The sequence below is a fragment of the Callorhinus ursinus genome, unplaced genomic scaffold (genome assembly GCF_003265705.2).
Source record: "Callorhinus ursinus isolate GAN/ISIS: 27379988/994484 unplaced genomic scaffold, GSC_fseal_2.0 scaffold3, whole genome shotgun sequence".
Lineage (NCBI taxonomy): Eukaryota > Metazoa > Chordata > Mammalia > Carnivora > Otariidae > Callorhinus > Callorhinus ursinus.
In genome coordinates this window covers 50,768,253-50,793,746 of record NW_027397065.1, presented here as the reverse complement: position 1 = coordinate 50,793,746, position 25,494 = coordinate 50,768,253, and the positions used below count along the sequence as shown (strand labels likewise).

Sequence of the window (25,494 nt, the reverse complement as noted above, 5' to 3'; positions counted from 1 at the left end):
GCGCGCGCGCGCGGCGCCCCCTTCCGCGCATGTGTGCCCTTCCTGTCCTCACTGCCGTGCCCCGGGGATGGGGGTGAGTCCGGAGGCGCTAAGCACCGCACCCGGTTGGTCTTCGTCGGGGCTGGAGGTGCGCCGAGGAAGTGGGCGCGGGCTCGGGGAGGTGGGGAAAGAACAATAGGATTCAGCAGGACTTTGGAGTAGGCGAGGATCGAGATGTCAAAAGCTACAGTGACCCTCCTCAACCTGGGTCCGTGAGCCCTGAGTGGGCGGGGTCCCGGGACTGCGTTCTTGCTGGTGTCGCGCTTCAGGTGTCGTCCCTGGAGCGCATCCAGCCGTGCCAGTGCGCGCCAAGTGGTGGACACCAAGGTGAGGAGCGCCCTCCGGGGTGTGGAAAGAGAACCAAGCTTTACTGAAGGTCTGAAATGTTCCAGGTGGAGTGCTGCCTGCTTTTCCAAAGGCATCTAACCTTTAACCCTTACAGCAACCCTCTAAGTCAGCTTTTCAAACCATCGGCTGCAACCCAGTAGTAAGTATGGGTGGTGAAATCTGTTTAATGAGCCAAGACTAGTATTTTTATTTGCTAGTACTTTTAGGTCGGATATAATTTACACAGAATGATTTGCATATAATTTACAGAGAACAAAAGTGTAAAATTTGTTGATGCACATGTGTAAATACCACCCCCATCAAACATTTTAATCCCCCAGAAAGTTCTGCTCCTTTTTAGTCAACTCCTACCCCCACCTGCTTAAGAACCAACCAGTTTCCAATTTCTATCTCTATAGGTTAGTTTCGCCTTTGTAGAACATCATATGAATGGAATTCTACAGTAAGCGGACACTTAAATAAAATAGATAAAATACTGTAAAATAGCACATGTGTATTTCCTTGTGATAAGGATTGTTTTATGAAATTTACTACATATGACTGTATTTTTTTAAATGACTATTTATTGGGCATCCATGAACCTGACACTGTTTCTAGTGCTGGGGATACAGTACTGAATATACAGTACTGAATCAAGCCCCCTGCCTTTATGAAATTTTAGTTTTAGTAAGTAGAGACAGTCAGTTAACAATAAGCATAATCATATAGTATATTAGATAGTAAATTATACATTAGAACTTACACACAAAGAAAAAGTAGATCAGGGTAAGGGAAATGGGGGGGATTAAATTTAACTTAGGTAGACAGCGGAGGCCTCCTTGGTGATTTTTGAGTAAAGACTTGAAGAAATAGAAGAGTGGGGGTGCCTGGGTAACTCAGTCTGGTTAAGCATCTGACTCTTGGTTTCTGCTCAGGTCATGATCGCAGGGTCATGAGATGGAGCCCTGTGTCTGGCTCCATGCTCAGCTGGGGGGTCTGCTTGAGATTCTCTTCATCTCCCTCTGCCCCTTCCTTCCCCCCCACACCGTCTATCTCTCTAATAAATAAATCTTAAAAAAAAAAGAAAGAAATAGAAGCGTGTGCTGGGTAGAGGGAACAGCCAGCGTGGACACACACACACACACATTAACATATTAACATTAGGTTGTTTTGTAAAATATGTTTGTTATCTTAATCAAAATATGCTTCTTACCTTAATCACTGATATAACAAAGATATGATTTCTAATTTTACTGAGGCTAGAGAGGTGAGGTTGACTGACTTGCCCAAAGTCAAACAGCCAGAGGTAAATTCAAGCCCAAATATTTTCCTCCAAATCTCCTACTCTTTATATGTCTCCCAACCTAAAACATAGCATTTAACTGAGCTCTGCTCCCCCTTAGCTTAAAACACAGGGATCTGCAGCTCAGCTCCCCAGGAAAGATGCCAGAAAGACTGTGGCACAAATCTCACCATGTGGACATTATATGTCCAGGGTCTGTTGGTGTCTCTTCTGCAGTTCCTGGGTCCCACTGAGAACCTGTTGCTGGTACCTTCTACCTTCAGACTCCAACCTCTGTTCCTACAGCCCTGGTTAGAATCCACAGAAGGTGTGACTAAATGGTCAGAGAAGGATATGCACCAACTGCCATTACATATTGATAAATATTTGGCAACATCATTTTTGATGACTGTAAATTACTTTATCTTTGGAGTATATATCTGTTTGTTTTACCAGTTTCTTAATTTGTTCCAACTTTTCAGTATGTTAAAAAGTGCTGCAACAGATGGTATTGCAGCTAAATCTTAGTGCAAATCTGTGGTTTTTCTCACAATGAGTTCTGGAGGGCCCAGGAGACATTCTCCCACAGAGTGGTTTCCTCTACTGAACTGTTGAGGCAGCTGTGTATGGCTTTGTTACACCAGGGATTCTGGGATCTTCAAGTCATACCTGGTCTCTCATGGCTCCATCTCTTCCCCACCTCTGTCTTCATAGATCTCTATCTTCACCCAAAGGCTGCAGAAAATGACCAAGTCCCAGGTGAGTTAGTTTGTTCCATTCATTAAATAGGAACAGTAGTGAAGGACTGTAAAAATGACTGTGTGAGCTAAAATCATGCAAAGAAATCTTAATAATCAATAGGATTTTTTTATATTGGTTATAGTTGTTCTGTGACCTTTAAAAAATGTTGGTTAAAACATTAAATCCTCTTACTGTTGGTCATATAAGTATAGGAAAATGAAAAATAGCAAAACTATTTAGTACATTGTTAATTTAAACATTGACAATTAAAATACTTTGTTGAAAAAAAAACTTATCAAGAGCATTTTGAACAGTGCTGCCTTCTCTTTGTATAACTTGATACCAAGTGAGCATCTTTTCTGTCCCTTGGCAAATTGGATCGGATTCTGATATTTGGTCCTTTGCATCTAGGACAATCAGTTCTGGACATGTATGGGGTGTTCAGTAAATGTTTGCTTAATGACTTAATGAAAGAATGGCCTAATGAATAATGAATATTCAGTGTAAAATGTTTCAAATATGATTTTTGTGTTACCCACAAAATGGATCATAAGATTAGACAAATGGGCATCAAAGCATAGTGCAGGAGAAACAGAATGAGACCAAATTAGTATACTATCACCCAAAATGAAATGGGGCCAAATTTTAGGAAGCATTATCAAATAATGAGCATGCTTTAAACAAGTTGCCATGCTTTTTTTTTTTTTCCATTTTGTGCAGTACTGATGACTTTAGTTGGAATAGGAATGTGTTGTTGCAGGGACCAGTATCATTCAAGGACGTGGCTGTGGATTTCACCCAGGAGGAGTGGCAGTATCTGGACCTTCCCCAGAGGAATCTATACAGGGATGTGATGCTAGAGAACTATATCAACCTTATCTCAGTGGGTGAGGACTATTTCCCAGTGTTGATTGGCATATGCTTAGTTAACTACCTTACCTTTCTCAGTTGCTCCAAATAATCAGCCCTTTGAAGTACTTTTACAAGTATGGCTCTGGGTCTTAGTAGATCTAAGATTGACAGTCTTTGGGAGGTATGGCTTCAAGTTTGTTTAAAGACCTCTCTTTTTCAGGTACAAATGGGCACCTTCATCAGGCAGTCCCTGATGAAGTTCAGAGTTCAAAGGACCTGAAGCCCAGGTAGCTAGGTCCAAATCCTCTATCATTTCCCATTAACAGGATATCAAACCACAAAGCCATCTGTGATCCACAAGTTGGAACAAGGTGAAGAACCATGGATGGTGGAGAGAGAAATCCCAAATTGGAACTATGCAGGTGGGTTAGGTAAAGGACTCTGGATGGAAGTGAATGAAATTAAGATCACAGTTGATCTGATGGTTACCAGAGGAGAGACAGTGGGAGGATGGGTGAAATAGGTGAAGGGGATTAAGAGTATTCTTGTCATGAGCCCTGAGTAATATACGGAACTGTTGTATCACTATATTGTATACCTGAAACTAATGTAACACTATATATTTACTGGAATGTAAAAGAAAATTTTTTAAAAGATCACAGTTGATCAGTAAGGGTTGGCATCTTTGAAAAATATTCTTCAGGACTCTCTTCTTAAAGCCCTTGGCCCTTTGAAAACAACTGGGATGGTTGACATAAGTTCCTTATTTACCTGAATGCCATTTCCATATATCACCTTCCCACATTAATGCTCTTCTCTGCATGGCTATTAGAGAGTGACATTTTCCCTTCCAGGTATATTCTGCCTGTGATTCTTAACCAACTTCATTTAAGACTTTGAGAAGTTTTTTTGCCTTTTTTTAATTTTTGCAAAATATACATACCATAGAATTTACTATTTTTAAGTGTACGGTTCAGCGGCATTAAGTACATTCACGTTGATGTGCACCATCACCACCATCCGTCTCCAGAACTCTTTCATCACCACCAGCCAAGACTCTGCACCCGTTAAACTATACCTCCCCACCCTACCTCCCCTGCTACCTACTGCTAACCACTACTTTACTTTCTTTGCTCAGAATCTTACTTTCTGGATACCTCATACAAATGGAATCAAACAGTATTTGTCCTTTTATGTCTGATTTATTTTACTTAGTATATCTTCGAAGTTCATCCATGTTGTGGCATGTGATAGAATTTGATTGATTTTTAGGGCTGAAGAATACTCCATTGTATGTGTATACCACATTTTGTTTATCCATTTATTTGCAATGAACATTGAGTTGTTTCTACCTTTGGGCTCCTGTGAATAATGCTTCTAAGAACGTTGGTGTCCAAATTTCTGTTTGAGCCCCTGCTTCCAGTTCTTTTAGGTATATACCCAGAAGTGAATTTGCTGGACCATGTGGTAATTCTGTGTTTACATTTTTAAGGAATTCCTGTGATGTTTCCCACGGCTACCACACAATTTTACATTCCCACCAGCAGTGCACAAAAGTTCCAGTTTTCCACATCCTCACTGACGCTTGTTATTTTTTGTTTTGTTTTGTTTTTCTAGTAGCAGTCCTAATGGGTATGAAGTGGTGTCTTATGGTTTTGATTTGCACTGAATGACTAGTGATGTTGAGCACATTTTCATGTGTGTTTTGGCCATGTGTGTATCTTCCTAGGAGAGGTGTCCAATCTAGCCTCTGGGGAGCCAGTGTTGGATAAAGAATAGAAATCTACTCACTTTCTTTAAAGACTGATGGCTCATATGTCAGGAACTGGGTTAGGAACTTCAGGAGAATTATTGAATTCTGAGCCAGGGAATGACTTTATTGCTCTGGATGTAGATAGCATAAGTTTAACAGTAGTCAAGTACTGTCAGAGGTTTATAAAATAGATGAAAATGAAGACAGTTAGGATTTTAGGTCCAGAGTAAGAAATCTGCTGCTTAGCGTCTCCACATTAATAGAATCCAGAAATTTGGAAAACACGATGTAAAGCAAAAGTGGCAAGCACATAGTTGTCAGTAATAATACGTGTAATAATGGTATCTAACTGACAAAACATATTATGTGTGAGGCAGTATCCTGAGTACTTTATATCTATTGACTCATTTAATTCTCATGACAACACTACCAGGTAGGTGCTATTATTATCCCTTTTTTTATAGAAAGGGAAGTTGAGGCTCAAAGAGATCAAGGAACTTGACCTCTGCCACATATCTAATTAGTGATGGAGGTAGGATTGACACCTTGGTAATCTGGACTTAGTACCTGTTTTCTTAACTGTGATTCCTCTTCTATATGTGCTAGGTAGAGAAGAAAGGGGGGAGAGTATTTAAAAGTCAGGATTAATGTAGTATCTGTGAACTATTAATAGACTAAGATGACACACTCAGCAGTGAGAATTCAATAGTTAATCTAACCCTGAGGCATTTGTATTTGGCTTATCCTGTGGCTTATTTCTCTCTTACTGGACACATGGGTTCCTGGGCCTTCACACCCATATAAGAACAAATTACTGTTATGGCTTTTTGAAGCATTGGCTACTGCTTGCAAGTGGGCTCAATGGCTTTGTCAAGTCCATTTCACGCTGATGGATGACTAGACAAGAGCTCAGAGACATTGGAAGCAGAGAGACAAGTGAGGATTAAACTAGAGCAATCCAACAATGAGTCAGTGAGGCACCAGCTCAGATCTCTCTGTTCCTCATCCAATCTCTCCTTTATTTCCTCTGATCACCATTTCACCCAGTCATTGTAATTCTCTAGATGGGCTTTTCCTATTGACCCCATAATAGCTGTCCTCCTTTGTTCCTTTTTATTGCACCTTGTAATTATTTTTGTTTTTCTTCCCAGTTTGCAAAGTCCTATTTGCAGACAGCTAGATATATTTGTGTTCTTTGTCATATTTTCTATTTCTGTTTCTACGAATACGATTTTTTTTTTTTAAGTTGTGGTTTTCTTAAAAAGCTCAGGGGTATAGATTCCATTTAGCCTTGGTATTTCTGTTCGTTAGGGATACTAGGCCTTAAAGTAAAGACTCAATCTCACAATAGGGTGAAAAGTTATAAGCCATAATACATTAGCAGAAATATTCACAAACATAGAGCTAATTATGCTTTCTTGTAGAAGTCTGGCAACTTGATGACCCCTTGGAAAGACACCAAGAGAACCAAGAAACACTTTTGAAACATGTTGCATTCATTGACCAGGAAACTGTGACTACGGAAAAGGGCAACAAATGTAATGCACTTAGTAATATATTTCCTCTGAGCACAGACTTTGTTTCTTCCAAACAAAGACTCCAAAAATATGCCTCCTATGGTAGGAGTTTGAATTATTTAGGCTCATTTAGTGGTAACAGAAGAAAGAATGAATGTAGCGAATGTGGGAAAGCCTTCTTCCAGAAGTCAGACCTCATTATACATAAAAGAACTCATACAGGAGAAAAGCCCTTTGTGTGTACGGAGTGTGGAAAGGCCTTCAGCAAGAAATCCAATCTTGTTATCCATCTGAGGATCCATACTCACGAGAAACCTTATGAGTGTACTGAATGTAGAAAAGCTTTCGCCCATAAGTCACACCTCATCGAACATGAGAGAATCCACACTGGGGAGAAACCCTATGAATGTGGTCAGTGTGGGAAAGCCTTTTTCCAAAAATCACACCTCAACATTCATCAGAGAACTCATACTGGAGAGAAACCCTTTGGGTGCGATGAATGTGGGAGAGCCTTCAGCATGAAGTCACACCTCTTTGTACATCAGAGAATACACACAGGAGAGAAACCTTATGTGTGTACCAGGTGTGAGAGAGCTTTCAGTGAAGTGTCATGCCTTATGAGACATCAGAAAATCCATACTGGGGAGAAACCTTATGAATGTAATGAGTGTAAAAAAGCCTTTTCTGAGAAGTCTGACCTCATTATACATCACAGAACTCACACAGGAGAAAAGCCCTACAAATGCAGTCAATGTGGAAAAGCCTTCAGACATAGCTCAGCCTTCTGTCGACATAAAAGGACTCATCAAGAAAAAATTCCTTAAAAGAAACTAATATGGGAATATCTACAAATAAAAGCCTCAGTAGAAATCAAATCTTAGTATGTATCAAGAAGGCAAGCCTAGTCAACATATTTTTAAAGTATGTAGCTATGTTTCTGTAGAAATCATATTCCACATGTGATGCCAAAACATTTCTCAAAGATATTACAGGAAGTACACCCCGTTGAAGGATGAACGCTCACTATGGCCTACAAAGACCTTTGGAATATTAGTAAGTGGACTAGTCAGAACAAAATTAGAAAAACATATGTGGGCAATTTGCACAGTATGAAAGCATTATATTCCTAGTTGTATTATAATATGTTATATGCCACATAACATAAAACATATATTGGAATTGTATATGTGAAGTTAACATAAATATGAATATAAAATAAGTATTACATGTACAATGCCATCTACCAAGATCTTCCACATAGAAAAATACTATTTTTCTTCTATTTAACAGAAAATATGTCATTCGAGAAGAATTTAAAACTAATATTATATGTCAACTGTACTTCAATTAAAAAGATTCTGAAGTGTAAAATTAACTTTTTTTCCTGTTCCTTGCTAGTACATATGTGTGTGGTTATGTGTGTGTATATATACACACACACGTATATGACTTCTCATTTTGATCAATGAAAGTATATGAAAAGGTGGTGTTGTTCATACGTACATACGACATAGATATATGAGAATGAGCAAAAGAAAATAGCCATGGCTTCTTACAACATTCACTATGATTTAAATAATTATTTTTGGTGACTAAATTACCCTCTTCTTACATACTGTTATTGTCTTCCCTAATTAAAGCCCTAATGCCCAGTACCTAAGAGTGTGACTGTATTTGGAGATAGGGCCTCTAAAGCGCAATGAAGTTAAAATGAGGCCATTAGGCTGGCCCCTACTCCAATCTGACTGGTGTCCTTATAAGAAGAGATTAGGACACTAGGGATGCAGGTGACAGAGGAAAGACCCTGTGAAGAGGCAGCAGGAGGGTAGCCTCAGAGGAAACCAACTGTGCTGGCACCTTGATCTTGGACTTCCAGCCTCCAGAAGTGTGAGAAAATAAATTTCTGTTTCTTAAGCTCCCCAGTTTATGACATTTTGTTATGGCAGCCCTAGCCTAAGCCCTAGCCCTAATACATACACTACTGCTCTTTTTCACTGGATTACTTCATAAAGCTGAAGATACAAATTTTAAGTACTCCATAACCCAACAATATGTTTGGGGGTTCATTTTACTGTGCACCATTTCTGTCTATTTGGCATTTCCTAATTCACCTTGTGATAGAATAGTAAGAACTACTTAAATAAGGATTTTACAATTCAGAAATGTAGGGACTTTTTTCAGAGAGGATCATCCATTTTTATTTTTTTTTTAAGATTTTATTTATTTGACAGAGAGAGCGCACAACAGGGGGAGCAGCAGAGGGGGAGGGAGAAGCAGGCTTCCCGCTGAGCAGGGAGCACGACGTGGGGCTCAATCCCAGGACCCTGAGATCATGACCTGAGCTGAAGGCAGATGCTTAACCAGCTGAGCCACCCAGGCGCCCCAGAGAATCCTTCATTTTTTTTTTAAATTAAAATTTGTGGAGATATCCTGCAAATTTACATATGACTACAGCATTAGAAATCAACTTGTTCCTTATTTATTAATTCAAGATGGAACTTCATTCTTTGGAAGTGAGTTTTAATAGAGATTTAGGAATACAGACAGGAAACATACAAGAGGTGGTGTGAGAGCTCTTGTTCTGGAGCCAGCTAGATCTAGATTCTGGATTTGCTTTGAGCCTCGCATTCTTTTCTGTGAATTAGAATCGTGCCATGATTTCTTGGGCTATTGCAAGGATTATACAATATAATATATGTATGGTGCTCATAAGATGTTAGCTATTTTTGTATTTTCCAAGGGTATAATTGGAGTTCCCATTGTAATTAAACAAGGAAACAGTTCACTGTGATCAGCACTTTGATGTAGGGAGATTGGCCTGTGGGGGTTGCATGCATCATTCTGTTTCATTCTCACAAGGGTATGGGGCTGCAATCACTGCCCTGCATTGTTTCTGTATTAAGCTACTTTGTTTAGAGGTTGCTCCTAGAAGTGTACTGCTAATGTAACAAAAACTAAAAGAGGTAACATTCACCAAATACTGGGGCAGTGAGAAAACCGATATCAGAGCCTGGAAAGATGGTGACAAACTGGCAAAACATATGGTAAAATTGTCTCCTCTACATAAATCGACTGTGCTGACACCTCTAGAAGATACTAGAAAACAGAATATTGGCAATATTTGCTGATGGATCTTAGCTGTCTTTGGCAAACTATTACAAGAAAGAGATAAACTCGGGCAAAATTGATGATTGACCAGCCAAAATGAAAGCAAATAGAGTCCAGACATTTGGAGTCTTACAGAGTTAAAGAAAAACCAACTATTCTAGATTTCAAATAACAAGAGAATGATTTAAAAGACTTTATTTTCTTTATTTTCTTTAAATAGGCCCCATGCGCAGCATGGAGCCCAACATGAGGCTTGAGCTCACAACCCCAAAATCAAGACCTGAGCCGAGATCAACAGTTGGACGCTCAACTGACTAAGCCAACCAGGCGCCCCTAAAAGACTTTAAATATCAACAACCTGATAAACCTTTGCAGTGAAATAAAGGGACACAGAAAAAAGAGATCCTATTAAGGGGCTAAAATCTCATTCAAGCCTGTCATCCTCAAAGGAGAGCCTCATCTGCCACTCTGGCTGCATATTACGGAAGCTCAATTTTAGTCAGCTGCAGCTGAGAAGACTGGGGCTTCCATGCCCAACCTAGCTCCTGCTTTATACAGCAGAGGCTCTACCCAAGGCAAGGAAGGCCAAGAGTCCTGGGGCCCTGATCCCACCCCACCCCCCATACTCTAGTTTGTAGGTCAGATGTTTCATGCTAGGGGGCAGGATGAAAGGACAGCAAGCTATCATTCTCCCAGCTGCCACTTACAGAGCAGAGGTTCTATCCTGGAAGGAGTGACTCGAAAAGACCTTGGGCTCCCATTTCTCCTCCAAAATCCCACTTGTAGAGTGGAGTTTCTATGCCAAGAGGAGAAGCCAAGAAGTTTTCTCAACTCCACTTGTAGGATAGATGTGTCACTCCAGGAAAAATAGGCTGTCCCTTCCACCTCCTCTATTGCTCCGATGCAGTAAATGAGACACCTGTCCAGAGGGAGAGGAGGAAGGGAGGCCTGGCAGCTCCACAGCTCCATGGAAGGAGCTGCCTTTATTTGCTACATAGTGGGGGGAATGCATGACTTAGGCATGGGTGAATATAGAGACCTTAGTTGTAAGCAATTATAATTTTAATAGTTCTATAAAACAACAACAAATGAAACAGCAGGCCATCTAGAAGTTTGACAGAAAGAATCAGGGAAATAGCTAAAAAGTGCCCTGTAAGATCATAGTTATAATAATCCATCTGGAAAGCTGTGCACATGTCTAGGTATCACACACATATCAAGGACCAACCAGAGCAGGCACTTGAAAGGCACTAGTCACTGTTAGACATGGGGCAGGCTTGAAGGAATTCCCAAGTCATACACAGATCCATGAACAAGGAGTGGAAGCCTTACCAGCTCAAGGGGCCTAAGCACAGCCTCTCACTGATCACTGGCTAAACATTACGGGTTTTTTTGAGCCTGGGTGACTCCTAGGAAGCACATGGGGAAACTGAGCACTGACATCAGAGGCTACACACTGTTGGGGAAAATAGACTCCACGGAAATTAGTCCAGGGAAGCCATGAAGCCAACTAATAAAATTAACAAAACAGAGCAACGTCAATGAGCCCTGAGAGGGATGTATCATAATCCAAAGTTGCCACACTGTATTATCTCAAAAACTACGAGATGCAGAGAAACAGAGTACTATCTCCTTCAATACAGGAAAAATAGTGACAATAGAAACTACTTTGAGGAGCCCCAAACTTTGAACTCGTATGGCAAAGACTCCAAAGAAGCTATTATAGTTTCGAAAAGCTAAAGGAAATTACGTTTATAACAGTAACTCATCAAATAGAGAGAGTATCAGTAGGTAAACATTATTTGAAAGAGCCAAGTGGAAATTCTGGCATTGAAAGGTAACAGTACCTGAAATGAAGAGTCACTATAGGGGCTCAACAGTAGATTTAAGTTGGCAGAAGAATTAGTAAATTTGAAGCTAGATCGTTAGTATACACTCTGAGAACAGAAAGAAAAAAAGAATGAAGAATAACTGAGCAGCCTTCTGGTTTCTTGTCTGACGTGGAAGAGTCTTGGAGTTATCAATCCCGTTTTTTACAACAAGAAAAACAATCTGAACAAACTGGAAACCAACAACTCTTCTTGCATCTTGCAAAGAATTGAGGTCATAGGACAAACCACTGCTGTGAATACTAGCAAGGAAGGCAGACACTGGGAGGTTAGAGGGGGAGGATGGCTAAGGGCTATAGAATGTCTTTCCCAGGGGATGGTGACCCGTGTCTGTGCTTTCAGTGAAACCCTTGAATGCTGTGCTTTGAATGGGTGAATTGTACGATATACGAACTATATCTCCATAAATCTGCTTTCAAAAATTGAGTTGCTGGGTCTGTAACATAAAGAGATATAATATTACAATACAAAGGAGAGGAGAAGAAAAGTTATGGGGAAGTAAGGAAGTATTAAGTAAGTGTGTGTGTCCTTTCTTCTCTTGGTTTCTTCAAAAGATGTAAAATTATGTAAAGCAACAATTATAACACTGTATTGTGTTATATGACACATGACATGACAACAATAGCATAAAGTTGGGGGGCAAATGTTCTATATATCTTGGAACTAATATTAATCTGCAGGATATTATGACAAATTAAGAGATACTGTCTAAGCCCTAGAACAACCACTGAGGAAATAACAAATAGTTTAAAAATCAGTAGAAACTCTGCCCTCAAGAATGGAGAGCATAGAACGCCTGGGTGGCTCAGTTGGTTAAGTGACTGCCTTTGGCTCAGGTCATGATCCTGGAGTCCTGGGATCGAGTTCCGCATCAGGCTCCTGGCTCAGCGGGAGCCTGCTTCTCCCTCTGACCCTCTCCCCTTTCATGCTGTTTTTCTCACTCTCTCTCTCTCTCTCTCAAATAAATAAATAAATAAAATCTTTAAAAAAAATATAGCAAGCATAGCTTTTCTGTCCTTAAGTGTGTGCTGTGATAGTGAGCTCCAAAGTGGATAGTGTAGAAAGAGAGGGGGAAAGAGTAACTTTACAGTGGAGAAACATGACAAACACTACCTCAGACAGACGATGGATGTTGATATCAACACTGCTAAGTCAGGTTGATACCAGGTACCCTTGCTGTAATATGATAGGGAAACGGTACTCTGCCTCTGTCATCTTCCTCCCTAAAAACACACAACTGCAATCTAAGCATGAGAAAAATCTCAGAAAAATCTCAGTAGAGGAGCATTTCACAAAGTACCTGACCAGTCCTTCTCTAAATTGTCAGGGTTCTAAAAACAAGGAAAGTCAGAGAAACTGCCTCAGCAAGAGGAGCCTGAGGGGACGTGATGACTAAGTGTAATGTAGTATCCTGGAGGGAGTCCTGGAACAGAAAAAGGACATCTGATAAAAGCTAAAGAATTCTGAGTAATGCATGGACTTCAATTAATAATGTATCAACATTGGTTCATTTAGTCTAACAAAAGTTCCATAGAATGTAATATGTTAATAAAAGGGAAACTACTTAAAATAATAGAATCAACAGTGTATATAACCTTGACTATCAGTCAACATGCTGGAGAATCCACAAATGGTATCCGCCACAAATGGAATCATCCACTAGAAGTTCTTGAGAAAGCCCTGTGAAGTGGAACGAAATTTATAACCAACAAGGCAGGATAAGAGGTTTCTGGCCCCCTTCCTTTTTCTTTAATAGAAATTACTTGGGAAGCATCCTGACACCTCCCCATACACAGGGCATGATGGGAAAAGACAGAGTTGGCAGGATTGGGAGGAGTGCAGGGGAAATGGGGCAGGGTAGGTACCGTACATCTGGGATTGCAGTGATTTTGAAACATTTTTGAAGCCGAGGGTCTTACCGTCTGTTCACCTCACAGAACAGGAAATTCCCTTGGTAAGAAAATTCCCAGGGTAAGAAACCCTGATGAAAGACCAGACCTCCATCTCTTTCTCTCCCAGGGGACTGGTTTTCCTTTCCTGGTTGGCGGCAAGACAGAATTCTGCTGGGTCCTCTCCTCTTCCAGGGAGTTATACCATCATCCAGCATTGGCCCTTGAGAAGAGTCACCATCTTGTATTCTAAGATGGGTTCCTTGTAAGAGGACATATTGACCACTTCATCCGTATTTGCATCTTTCTCCACAAACTCATCTGAGCCTAGTGGCCAAGAGACTATGTCTCTTTCTAAAAACACTTAGCCAGTGTACTTTTTCAATGTCCTCTCTCCTCACTGGAACTTGCCTGCCTTATTGAGCATAAGGATGGTTTTTGTGGCTGTCTTCTCCTTACAAGGTAGGTCACATAGACCCACAGGTGGGCTGTGTTTACTTTCTTGAAGAAGATATCACTTGGCTTGGGAATACCAGCCAGCCATGTCTGAAATCCCAGACACGGGAGACCAGAGAAGAGGGTGAGGCTGCCTGTAACTGCCTTGACAACTAAACCACCAATGGATTAGAATCTTAAAACCATAGCACCATGGAAACAGAGTCACAGAATTTTGGATCCAGGTGGTACTAGAGAGCTCACATAATCTAACAATTTAACAACAACAAAAAATTATCACTTACCTGATTAGAAGAAGTTTTTAGCCATGTGGCTTATTTTCTTGAACCTGAACACACGGGACAAGAATAGTAATATTTTCTTGGTTGCCTGATGAAAGCATAAGATAAACCCAAAACCTTGACGTACCAGAAGCTATGGGAAAAAGAAAGATGATTGGATCGGGAGAGTCAGAAGCATTTACTGGATCAGGGTCTGAAGGTGTTGAAAGTGGAGAATGGAAGGTGCATGAGGTGGGGTGGGGAGATCAAGACCGCTACTTCCTTTTATCTTTTCCCTTGAAATTTCTTCATTAAGACTTTCATTCACCTGCCTTTGGTTTTAACATATAAGGTACAAACTTTGTTTACAGATGTGAATGCTGCTACTTCTGAAATCAAGTTCTTCTTATCTTCAGTCTATTGACAGTTAACCTGGCATATCTTCATAACCTTGCATAGGACAATAGATACTTAAATATTACACCAAAAGGATAAGCAACAAAGTAAAAAAAAAAAGATGAATTGGATATTATCAAAATTTAAAAATTTTGTGCTTCGGAGGACACTATCAAGAAACCAAATAGATATGGGACAAAATTTTGGAAAATTATATAGATGATAAAGGACTTGGATCTAGAATATATAGAATTCCTATTGAAAAGAAAAATAACCCAACTTAAAAGTAGATATAGGAGGGGCACCCGGGTGGCTCAGTTGGTAAGCTTCTGACTCTTGATTTCGGCTCAGGTCATGATCTCAGGGTCATGAGATCGAGCCCTGCATCATGCTGGGCACTGGGCATGGATCTTGCCTAAGATGCTCTCTCTTCCTCTCCCTCTGCTTCCCCCCACACACAACTCACGTATATGCTCTCTCTCTTAAAAAAAAAAAAAAGTAGATACAGGATCTGAATAGACGTTCTTCCAGAGAAGATAAACAGATGACCAATAAGCCCATGAAAAGATGCTGAACACCATTAGCCATCAGGAAAATACAAAGCAAAGCCACAATGAGATACCACCTCACACCCCCTAGTGTGTCCATAGTTGAAAAAATGGGCAAGAGCCAATGTTGGAGAGGATGTATAGAAACTGGAACCCTCATATACTTCTTTGCTGATAGAACTGTAAAAAAGCAGCTGCTTTGGAAAACAGTCTGACAGTTCCTCAAAAGATGAATTGCACTCGTAGGTATCTACTCAAGAGAAATGGAAACATATGCCCACACAAAAACATGTACACCCGTGTTCATAGCAGCATCATTCATAATAGCCAAAAAGTGAAAAGAGCCTAACTGTCCACAAACTGATGAATGATAAAGAAAAGCTGGCATATCCATATGATGGAATATTATTTGGCCATGAAAAGAGGTAAACTACTAATACATGATACAAGGATGAACCTTGAAAACACTATGCTAAGTGAAACAAGGACCACACATTGCAATGTTCCATTTATATTAGATGTCTAGATTAGGAAGATTCAGGGTCAAAGTATATTAGTGGTGGTCTAGAGATGGGAAGGTTGGGGAGATATGGGGAGTGACTGATAATGGATACAGAGTTTTGGGGGGGTGATGAAAATATTCTAAAAATGATTATGGTGATGTTTGCACCAAGGATGTGAATTATATCTCAAACTGTTATATATAAAAATGAAACCAGATCTGGGATTGGGAATGCTTGTTGCTACTGGAGCGTCACAGCTTCTAGGCCCTGTCAGCTGAGAGAGGAAAGAAATATGTTTATATGAACTCCTGTATATCCACAAACCTATAAATATCTCTGTATGTATCTCTCTGTACCCACAGTCACTAAACATGATTTCACAGTCTCCAGCTCTAATCTAATATCATGTAGACCATCCTAACCTTCCCCACATGCTTGTCGATAACCTGTCACTCCAACAATGAGAAACCTGACTCCCCCATCTGCCACCCATTTATTTAATTGTTCAATTCCAGTATACATGTGTAGTGGTTCAGGATTATTATCCTGTACCTCTGTGGAAAACAACATTAGCAACTAGGGTACAGTGTTTATTTGCCTCTAGTCACTCTTCCACTCATTTCCCAAGTTAATTTAGGCCAGTACTTTCCCCCCTCACCCCCTGCAGTGAGGTTACTTCATACATGTGTACTACAGTTAGATTCTTTTGTCAAAGCCTAAACTCCATCCTGAAATCCTCCTACTGCCCAGATTATGTTTTTAATTGATTACATTCAAGTTCATGATTTGTGCTAAGTTCCATGGGTTTTTACAATTTCACAGTGTCATGTATATTCTTCATTATAGTGTCATACAGAATAGTTTCATACCCTAAAAATCACCTGTGCTTCCCCTGTTCAACTCCCCTCCCCTTCTCTGCATTCCTGAAAGCCACGGATATTTTTACTGTCTGTATAGTTTTCTTTCCCATAGTCCTATCAATGGAATCATACAGTATACAGCCTTTTTCATTTGGCTTCTTTCACTTAGCAGTATGTAATTAAGATGCAACCATGTTTTTGTGTGGCTTGATAACTCATTTCTTTTTTGTCACTGGATAATATTCCATTGTATGGATGTACCAGTTATTTTTTAAACAGATTTTATTATTTATTTATTTTATTATGATTTTTGACTGAATTTCAAAAGAGGGACAAGATTGAAGAGTAGGAGAAGCACCCATCCCACCAGGTGAGTACAAGACACCATCAGTAAAGCACTAGGAACTGGGCTCCTGTTGTTGAGAGTGAAGGGAGTACAGGAGAGTTACCAGACCAGCGACGTGAGAATGTAATGGGAGGAGAGCAGGTGGGCGGTGATAGGGCTTGATGTCTTACTGACCCCTGAAAGAAAATCTCAAGTTGTGTCCATTTTGATTATCATCTAACAGGTTCCAAAATTCAGCCTTTAGAGGCATGTGGGAGGAACATCCTGGAAGGATACCCACCAGGTACTTTTAGTGTAACCTTGGACAAGTGTTCTGAGGACCCAGTGGTCCATTTGTCATCTACCCCAAGAACCTCTCTGCCATGCAGCTAAAGGGAACCCACATGCACTTTCTTCACAGTGTTTACCCACCTTCTGAACCCAGATAGAAGATACCAAACAAGTACGGAATTTCCCCCAGATTTCGCCCCCATGTGGAGATTGTCAGCTCAGGAAGAACGTTGCACAATAGCCTGGTCTAAGCAGAGGTTTTTGTAGTGACCTAGTCCAGCCGTCTAACTCCTCCACACCAGTGCTCAAGTGGCTTGGGGATCCCCCAGGAAAGCTCACCGATTCCCCATGCTCAAGGAGGTATTGCAGTCCTGGCCCTCTTCAGAACACTTGAGAAGGAGCACAAGGAGAGCCTCATTTCCATGAAACAGGGACCGTGATCTCAGAATTCTAAGTCACAGACTCGTGTAAGCAGCAGAGTTGACCTACACTCCAGAGTTTATGCCACAGTGTCCTCCTGCCCTTCTTCTGTCCAGAACATTGAAGATTCAAGATAATATCTGCAAGCCATGGAAATCTTGTAAATTCATCATGATGTTTGCACCAAAGGCGCCAAGCCTTTTAAGCTTGCCCCATGTATTCTTGGCTCTGTAAATGGTTATTCTGCCCAGAGCCACTGCATGTGACTGTCATTTAGATTTTCACTTGCCTTCTGGTACTAATGGGGACAGTTTTTGTTATTTAAGTTTTAAAAACTCTCTGGACACCTGGGGAAGTAGTATAGCTCAGTGATTAAGAGCACAAGTTTTGGGGTGCCTGGTTCCAGTTTATTTAGGTATGTACCTAGAAGTGGAACTGTTTGGCCATATGGTAATTCTATGTTCAATTTTTTGAAGAACCACCATACTGTTTTCTGCAGTGACTTCTGATGTACAGTTTTAAGTTCAGACTTTCTAATATGATAAAAAGAAAAAGAAAAAGAAAAAAAAAACTGGAAGCAGAAAACTGACCTTCCCTCATAGAGCCAGATATACAGGCCCTGGTTAGAGACTGAAAATAGTATCATCACCCTTCCTGCTGATGATATGAGAGTGTTACTTTTTTATAATTTAAATTTTGTTTTTTAAGTCGTGATTATTAAAACACTTAAACTGTAGAGTCTTCATGTGCTCTGGATGTCAGTGAAGTGGCCCTTGGGTGCGGAGTCTTTGAAGAAATGCCAAGTAAACACTGAACCAACGTCTATTAAACTTATTTAAGTCACCTCCTCCAGGAACTTTTCCTACCCTTGGCCCCAGGAGATTCTTTCTATCCCCTGAGCTCCTGGAGCAGACCCAAGGAGCAGATAAATGACTGTTGACGCTGCCACTCTCGGAGGCCCACATGTCCCGGGGTGACTTCAGCGTCAGCTTATGGTGTGTGTGCATTGTCCTGGAGCATGGAATCTTTTTTTAAAATATGACTCAGAATACTCCCCAAATCAGCTTGGCTTGTCACAACAGGTAACTCATAGGTATCTGGTTTTACTGACAGGTTCCCCCACGATTAAAGGAGCTATATTTTTCTTTTTTTTTTTTTTTAAGATTTTATGTATTTATTTGACAGAGAGCTATCACAGGTAGGCATGGCGGCAGGCAGAAAGAGAGGGAGAAGCAGTCTCCCCACTGAGTAGGGAGCCCGATGCGGGGCTCGATCCCAGGACCCTGGGATCATGACCTGAGCCGAAGGCAGATGCTTAACTGACTGAGCCACCCAGGCGCCCCAAAGGAGCTATATTTTTCTAATAGCAATAATTCATGCTCATTGTGAGAAATCGGACATACAACTGTAAAGAAAGTGAAAAGCAGCTGTATTCCACCACCTAGTGTAAACACTATTAACATTTAATGGGTTATCCTTTCATATGTGTATAGATATTTACAAAAAACAGGGCGTAGTTTATATGTTTATAACTAGAGTTTTACTTAGCAGTACACCATCGACATCTATTTCATTATATTAAAATGGCTTGATAATATTCCTCTTTGTGGATGTGCCACAATATATTTAGCCAAACACCTATTTAGAGGCCTGGTTTGTTTTCAGTTTTTCAGTAATCTAAACAATGCTGAGATAACCTCTGGCTTCTAGATTATGAGTTTAATATGCAGTTTGAATTTTATCCACAAGGGGGAAGCAGGCTACTGTGAGAAGACAAGCTAAGCTCTAAAAGCAAAAAACAACTAGAAAGTTCTTTGGCATATATAAGCTCACCCCAAGCTTGTGAGGTGGATATTAATATTTTCCCCATTTTCTACATAAGGAAACCGGTGTGAGGAGAGTAATTCTCACCAACCAGTGAGTGCTGAGGTGGGATTCAAAGCTGTCTTCTGATTCCATTCAGCTTGCTTGCTTCATTTCCCTGTGCTTCCGAAGTTGACAGCAGTAAAACATTCTCCCCACATTCAGTTCAGTTTTAGGTACTGGGCTGGCACACTACGCAGAAATAAATGGGAGGATCCCTGCCCCTCAGGGGGTCATTATCAGGTGTCAGGACAGATTTATACATAAATAACTGAGTGACTAAATGCCCACCAGAATAGAGAGAGCCCAGGAAGGCAAGGAAAGTCACTTTGCAGTGAGAGTAGGAATGGCTTTATGAAAGAGACTTGATAGTTCTAAGAGCTAAGGTTTATTTAGCTTTTACTCTGTAAGAGGCACTGTGCTAAGTGCTTTATATGCATTTATTAGAAATTCCCCCATATGGGGCACCTGGGTGGCTCAGTCTCAGGTCACCTTCAGCTCAAGTCATGATCTCAGCGTCCTGGGATCAAGCCCCACGTTGTTGGGCTCCCTGCTCAGTGGAGAGTCTGCTTCTCCCTCTCCTTCTGCCCCTCTCCCTGCTTTGTGTGCTCTGTCTCTCTCAAATAAATAGAAATCTTTTTTAAAAAAGAAAAAAGTTCCCCCATAGACTTGGAAGGTATTATATCCTTTTTACAGGAGAGAAAATTAATGGTCAGAGAGTTAAGAAACTGGCTACTTGTAGAAGAATGCTAGAATCTACATCCTTCAAGTCAGTTTGACAGGACCTAATAGGGATGGTAGACCTTTAAAAGGCAGAGCTCAGAAAGAGACTTTTAGGAGATGAAACATGGAAACAAAGTCTTGGAGTCAAGAAATACCAGTAAGTTTGCAAATGCAAGGTGATCAATGTGCCTAGAGGGTGAAAGAAGAGGAATCTGAAGAGATCAAGACTAGAAGAAGACTTGGGCGCCTGGGTGGCTCAGTCGTTAAGCGTCTGCCTTCGGCTCAGGTCATGATCCCAGGGTCCTGGGATCGAGTCCCACATCGGGCTCCCTGCTCAGCGGGAAGCCTGCTTCTCCCTCTTCCACTCCACCTGTTTGTGTTCCTGCTCTCGCTGTCTCTCTCTGTCAAATAAATAAAATCTTAAAAAAAAAAAAAAAAAAAGACTAGAAGAAGACTTAACCAGATTGGAGAAGTCTGGGAATAGCAAGCCAAGGAGATCCTACTGGATTTTGTAATCAGGGGGGAACCAACCAAAGAGAATGACATGACCTGTGCTTTATTAAGATGAAGTTATTGCATTGCATAAGGGGACAAGGAGACTAGGTAGGGAAAATCCATAGGATTTGACATCTTATCAGATGTTGGGGAGAGAGAAGGGAAAGCTATGATTAAAGTTCCAGGTTTGGGTAACGGAGAATGTGAACGTGTATTCCAGAGGAGAGGCTGAGGGGAGGGAAAAGGACATGACGTCACTTTTCCTATGTGAGATTGAGGGGCCTGAGGGAGCTCTGGGTGGAGATGCTCACTGAGGAGCTGGAAGTAGGAAGCTGGTGCTTTAGTTATGGTACCTGGGAATCACAAGAAATTGCCCCAGGAACTGGCTAGGGAGAATTTATACTTAAGATTCAGCAGGGAATGTTCATACCCTGATAACCTGTAATTCCACTTTTTAATTATTTAGTTAATAATTATTTAATTTAATTTAAATTAATTAATAATAATTTAATTAATTTAATAATTTAATCAAATTATTATTTTATTATTAATTTAATTTAATTCCAGATTTCTGTCGTACAGAAACAAAATCACTGTGACAAGATGTGTGAAGGATGTTCAGGCAGCATTGGCTGTTACAGCAAAAGGATGTGTGAGGGGAGGAGTGAGCAAATAAACCATAAAATGTCGACATTGTGTAGGGGTTAATAATCCAGTAGATTTAAAATGCTTACATGGACAGATTTCTAAAACACACAGTGGACGAGGAAGGCAAATTGTAGCACAATAATAATGTGTCATGAAAAAAATAAAGGAGAAAAGTGCCAAACAAACAAACAAAAAAATGCTGTCACGTACGTATTTTAAGTGATGGGTGTGGGTACACAGAGAAAATTCCGGAAGGAAAAACAGACTGCTAACTATGCTAGAGGAGAAGAGTTGTGACAAAAATGGAAAGCAGAAGGGGTGGAATGGGATTTCAGCCTTAGTTATCAAGTTTTAATTTTACAAGAGGAATGTAATCATATATTATGTGAATGAAAATTCTCAAACTATTAAAAAAAATCTATAGGTCCAATGGGAATAAGAGAGAATGGAAGAGACAGGGACATACTCCAAGACTCAAGGTAAGCAATATTAATGGGAACACTGTGAGAAGTTTTTGGAAGTGCAGGGGGGCGGGGGTGGGGGGAGGGGTATCCTCTGCACTCACCAGCTCTGCAGCCACAACCAGCAGGATGAGCCCTGTGAGTTTAGCTAGTTTTCAACAGCTTTCAATTATAGCCAAGCCCTGTGTCCTTGAAAGGTCACCATGTCCTACCACTTGCCTTGGAACAAGATGGTGTTTTTCTGTTCTAAGTTGTAAATGTCCTAAGACATTTCATCCAGTTCTTGTGTTTGGACATACCCTCCTTTCCCAGAAATTCCACAGGGTTCTTGGTGTTCTCATTCCAGTCTTTCAGACTATGAAAACCTAGTCAATACCTGCCATGTCTCTTGTCCCCGCTTCAAAAACATTCCCATTCCAGGTCACTTGCCGTGGGAGGTTTTTAATGGAATTTCTCAAGGGACACCTGGCATGGATGTAGCTAACACTGATTGAGCACATGGAGGTGCCATGCATGGTGCTAAACTTCATATACGTATCTCATTTAATCCTTCCAACAACCTAGTGGGTGAGTACTATTATAACCCTCATTTCTGGGATGCCTGGGTGGCTCAGTGGGTTCAGCATCTGCCTTCGGCTCAGGTCATGATCCCAGAGTCCTGGGACTGAGCCCCACATTGGGCTCCCTGCTCAGCAGGGAGTCTGCTTCTCCCTCTGCCCCTCCCCACCCCGCTCGTTCTCTTTCTTTCTCTCTCTCTCTCTCTCTCTCTCGCAAAAATAAGTAAAAATCTTAAAAAAATAATAACCCTCATTTCAGCTGAGACCTGGTGTGTGGTGGTAAGCGTGTGGTGCGTGAGTGTGTGTGTGTGTGTGTGTGTGTGTGTGTCTCCTTGTGTTAGTTTGTCCTAAGGGATTAAGTAGGGGGAGTGGTAATTGGGGAGGCATGAGGGACTGGACTGGAAACAAATTCTCAAGTGTTCAGGGGGTTTCAGCTTGCCAAGTGCCTTTATAACCACCATTTCATTTGATTTCACCATTAGTGCTCTAATGATGGTGGTCATTAGGAAAAATAATGAGATGAGTCAAACTTTAATTCCCTTGAAGTGGCAGCCATTGGGTCAAGGGTTTTTCGGGCCCATTAACCCACCATGCAGCCTTGGACAATTCTGCAAGGGGGTGGATGTAGACAGAATATGTGCTCTCTGTGGCTTCTTTTGACCCTGCTCTTTAAGGATCATTAAGTTTCCAGCAGCCGCTCCTCCCAGTCTGGACACTCTTGGCCAGGCACCCCCTGCTCTCCAAGCCCGCCCATCCCAGGAGATAAAGCTAAGTGGTAGAGGGGCCAGTTTCCTGGGGTTAATAAACAGGCTGTTTATAGCCAGGAGCAGTCACGAGGCAGGAACAGGCAGGCTGGAAGGTCATGCTCCTTCTGAATGTTGAGATTTCTCATAAACATCCCCGTCAGCCTTCTGGGTTGCAAGGACAACTCTGGGCCCATTGCCCTTGCCTGGCAGAGCGCCAGGGCCCCCACACCTTACCCCGTTCTTCTTTCTCCCTGCCATGGCTCTCCTCCTCTTTCCTTTCTCTCCTCTTACGCCCTTCTGTCACCCTTCTTCCATAATGGAGAGACGATCCATTTCCATACTAGACACATTTAATAACTTCGGGCAGGTAATTCATCCCTCAGAGTCTCAGTTCCCTCCCTTGTAAAATGCGGGTAATAACGGGGCTCTCCTCAAAGAATATCGGAGAAGGTGCCCAGCACTGTGTTTAGCACACACAAGGGGTATTTAAAACATGTTTGCCTTTCCCTTCTCCCCCTCCACTGCATCCCTTCTCCTTAATCCTGGTCCCCGCCCATGTTGTTTACATTCGAGTTTGGAGAATGGGATGGACCTTACTTAGGTAGATAAATAAATGAATGAGATCATGTAAAATTGTGAAAAGTAATAAAGGAGTAACAAAACAAAGTGATGTGGGGAAGGAGGCTGCTTCTGTCTGCTGTCCTCAGGATAGAGTCCAAGGTCATCAAAGCCCAACTCCATCTGCCTTTGTTTACCTCTCCAGTCTTACCTCTCCTCACTTTTCACCTTGAGCTCTCTGCTTTAGCCATGAAGAACCCAGAGTATCAAAGCTGGAAGAGGCCAGTCAGCCTTTGAGCCAGTGGTTCCTTCGGCTCCTGGCTCCACACTCTCTCCTGTGTCTCACTCACCATGAAGGAGTCCTCCTACTCCTTCCCAGATTACTAGTTACTTCCCCCTGGAAGTCAGCCCTGCAGCCACCGAGCTGAGTTCGGTTTCTCACTCTGTATTGCTACTTTCCCCTGTAAGAGTATCCATCACCCTGCACAGCCGGCTTATGGTCACCTCCCTTCCCAACTGTGAGCCTCTTGAGGGCAGGAATCACTCCTTATTCACTCTGAGTCCCTGAATCCTCAGCAGTTGGGACAGTGCATAGCTCCTGGTAAGTGCTTAATAGACACCTGTTGTTTACTAATGTGCTTATGGAATACTTGGCTTAGTAAGTTTAAGAGCTCAGTAATATGAGGAAAAGGCACTGACAAGGCATGGTTCTAGAGAGAAAGAATGAATTGGAAAGGAAAAAAAACCTCCTCAGTTCTTGTTGAAGTTCATGTTCTAGTGTCCTTCGGCTCCAACACTCTATCAGAGCCCTCTAAAAGGCTTACTGAGCAAGCAGGGCAGAAGGCGTTGACCCTATTTAACACCTCCCAGGGGAGGGTCGTGCCCGAGAGGGGTGAATCTGCTTAGGCTGAAGTTACCCAGGCAGGTAGTGTTAGAGTATGCCTGAATAAGGTTAGGGCCCTAGAGTCTTCTGCCCATCCTCTTCACCTTGCGGGGGATGTGCACGGGCACGGTAATATGCAGACTCTGAACTACCCGTGTCCTAGCATTTCAAATCAAATTAGCCATTTGAGAGTGACAAGAGCCACGAAGGAGGAGACCATATGATTTACCCACAGTCCCCCCTCGCCCTGTAACCCAACCCAGATTCTCCTAGGCACCACCCCATTTGTCCTCATGGACTCCTCCCTGGGTTCAGTTCATGAAAAGCTGCACCCTCTTAGACTGACCAGGATGGACAAAACCCCAGAGTTCTAATTTCCTCATTTCTGAATTGGAGGAACTGCAAAGATCAGAGAGAAGGGACTAGTCTATGGCACATACTGAGAAAGGACCAGGACTCCAGACTGTCACTCCCAAACCTTCTCAAGTAGACTTCACAAGCCCCCTTGACATGAACCTTCTGAGTTGGGGAAGGGGTAGGAATGATATGGACCTGACCTGGCCATTTGTTAGCTGTGGTCATGTTGAGAGAAGCTAGTGGGGAAGGGGCAGGGATAAGCTACTTACCCCATCTTGTTGTTCTGCTCTGGAGTTTACCAGTTCCTTCCAGTCCTCATTGGTTTTGTGCATTGTTAGTTAACCCACAGGAAGTAGGATGTGGGTTGTTCACTGGTAAGTGATTCTTTTTGAAGGTTATTACTGCTCTTCCAGCACTAGAGTTTCTCCCAGCCCAACAATAACATGGAAAGGATGGAGGTGGGTGGGGTGAAGCCAGCAGAGACATAGGTAGGGCTCCCTACTACTAAGAAATGGGAAAAAGAATTTGGGGTTCTAGCAACATATAAGGGCATCCAAGAGAATGGAAGGGGCATTTTGGCCGAAAGCTTGCAACTGCATTTAGCCTAGGTGTCACCCTTATAGATGCTTGTATTTGCTGTGGGACCTTAAACAAATCACTCAAACTCTCAGATAAGAGGGTTGAATGAGATAGTCTCTAAGAGGGGCTCTTCCCCTTTTTATAAGTCTCCCACTAAACAGGCTTTGG

The 25,494-nt window shown here is 41.7% G+C and overlaps 1 protein-coding gene and 1 long non-coding RNA gene across 15 annotated transcripts; one reads left to right on the top strand and one right to left on the bottom strand.

Annotated features, from left to right (window-relative positions):
• The first annotated feature begins 54 nt into the window (after nucleotides 1-54).
• Nucleotides 55-7,869, top strand: LOC112820177 (uncharacterized). Of its 13 annotated transcripts, XM_073890797.1 has the most exons (6): nucleotides 55-366; nucleotides 786-829; nucleotides 2,363-2,407; nucleotides 3,134-3,276; nucleotides 3,568-3,663; nucleotides 6,419-7,869. In XM_073890797.1, exons 4-6 carry the CDS (start codon nucleotides 3,243-3,245, stop codon nucleotides 7,333-7,335), a joined length of 1,047 nt encoding a protein of 348 aa, XP_073746898.1. In that variant the 5' UTR covers nucleotides 55-366; nucleotides 786-829; nucleotides 2,363-2,407; nucleotides 3,134-3,242; the 3' UTR covers nucleotides 7,336-7,869. The 13 variants fall into 13 exon arrangements, with proteins under 13 accessions (XP_073746898.1, XP_073746888.1, XP_073746876.1 ...); XM_073890787.1 differs by lacking the exon at nucleotides 786-829 and having other exon boundaries at nucleotides 3,150-3,276; nucleotides 6,422-7,869; XM_073890775.1 differs by lacking the exon at nucleotides 786-829 and having other exon boundaries at nucleotides 3,150-3,276.
• On the bottom strand, nucleotides 2,342-25,122 carry LOC141372295 (uncharacterized). 2 transcript variants are annotated; one of them, XR_012377530.1, is made up of 4 exons: nucleotides 25,017-25,122; nucleotides 13,428-14,267; nucleotides 13,104-13,188; nucleotides 2,342-2,383 (listed from the first exon to the last, which is right to left on the bottom strand). It is a non-coding gene; the product is annotated as an uncharacterized lncRNA (long non-coding RNA). The 2 variants fall into 2 exon arrangements; XR_012377528.1 differs by having other exon boundaries at nucleotides 13,104-14,267.
• Nucleotides 25,123-25,494: the final 372 nt, after the last annotated feature.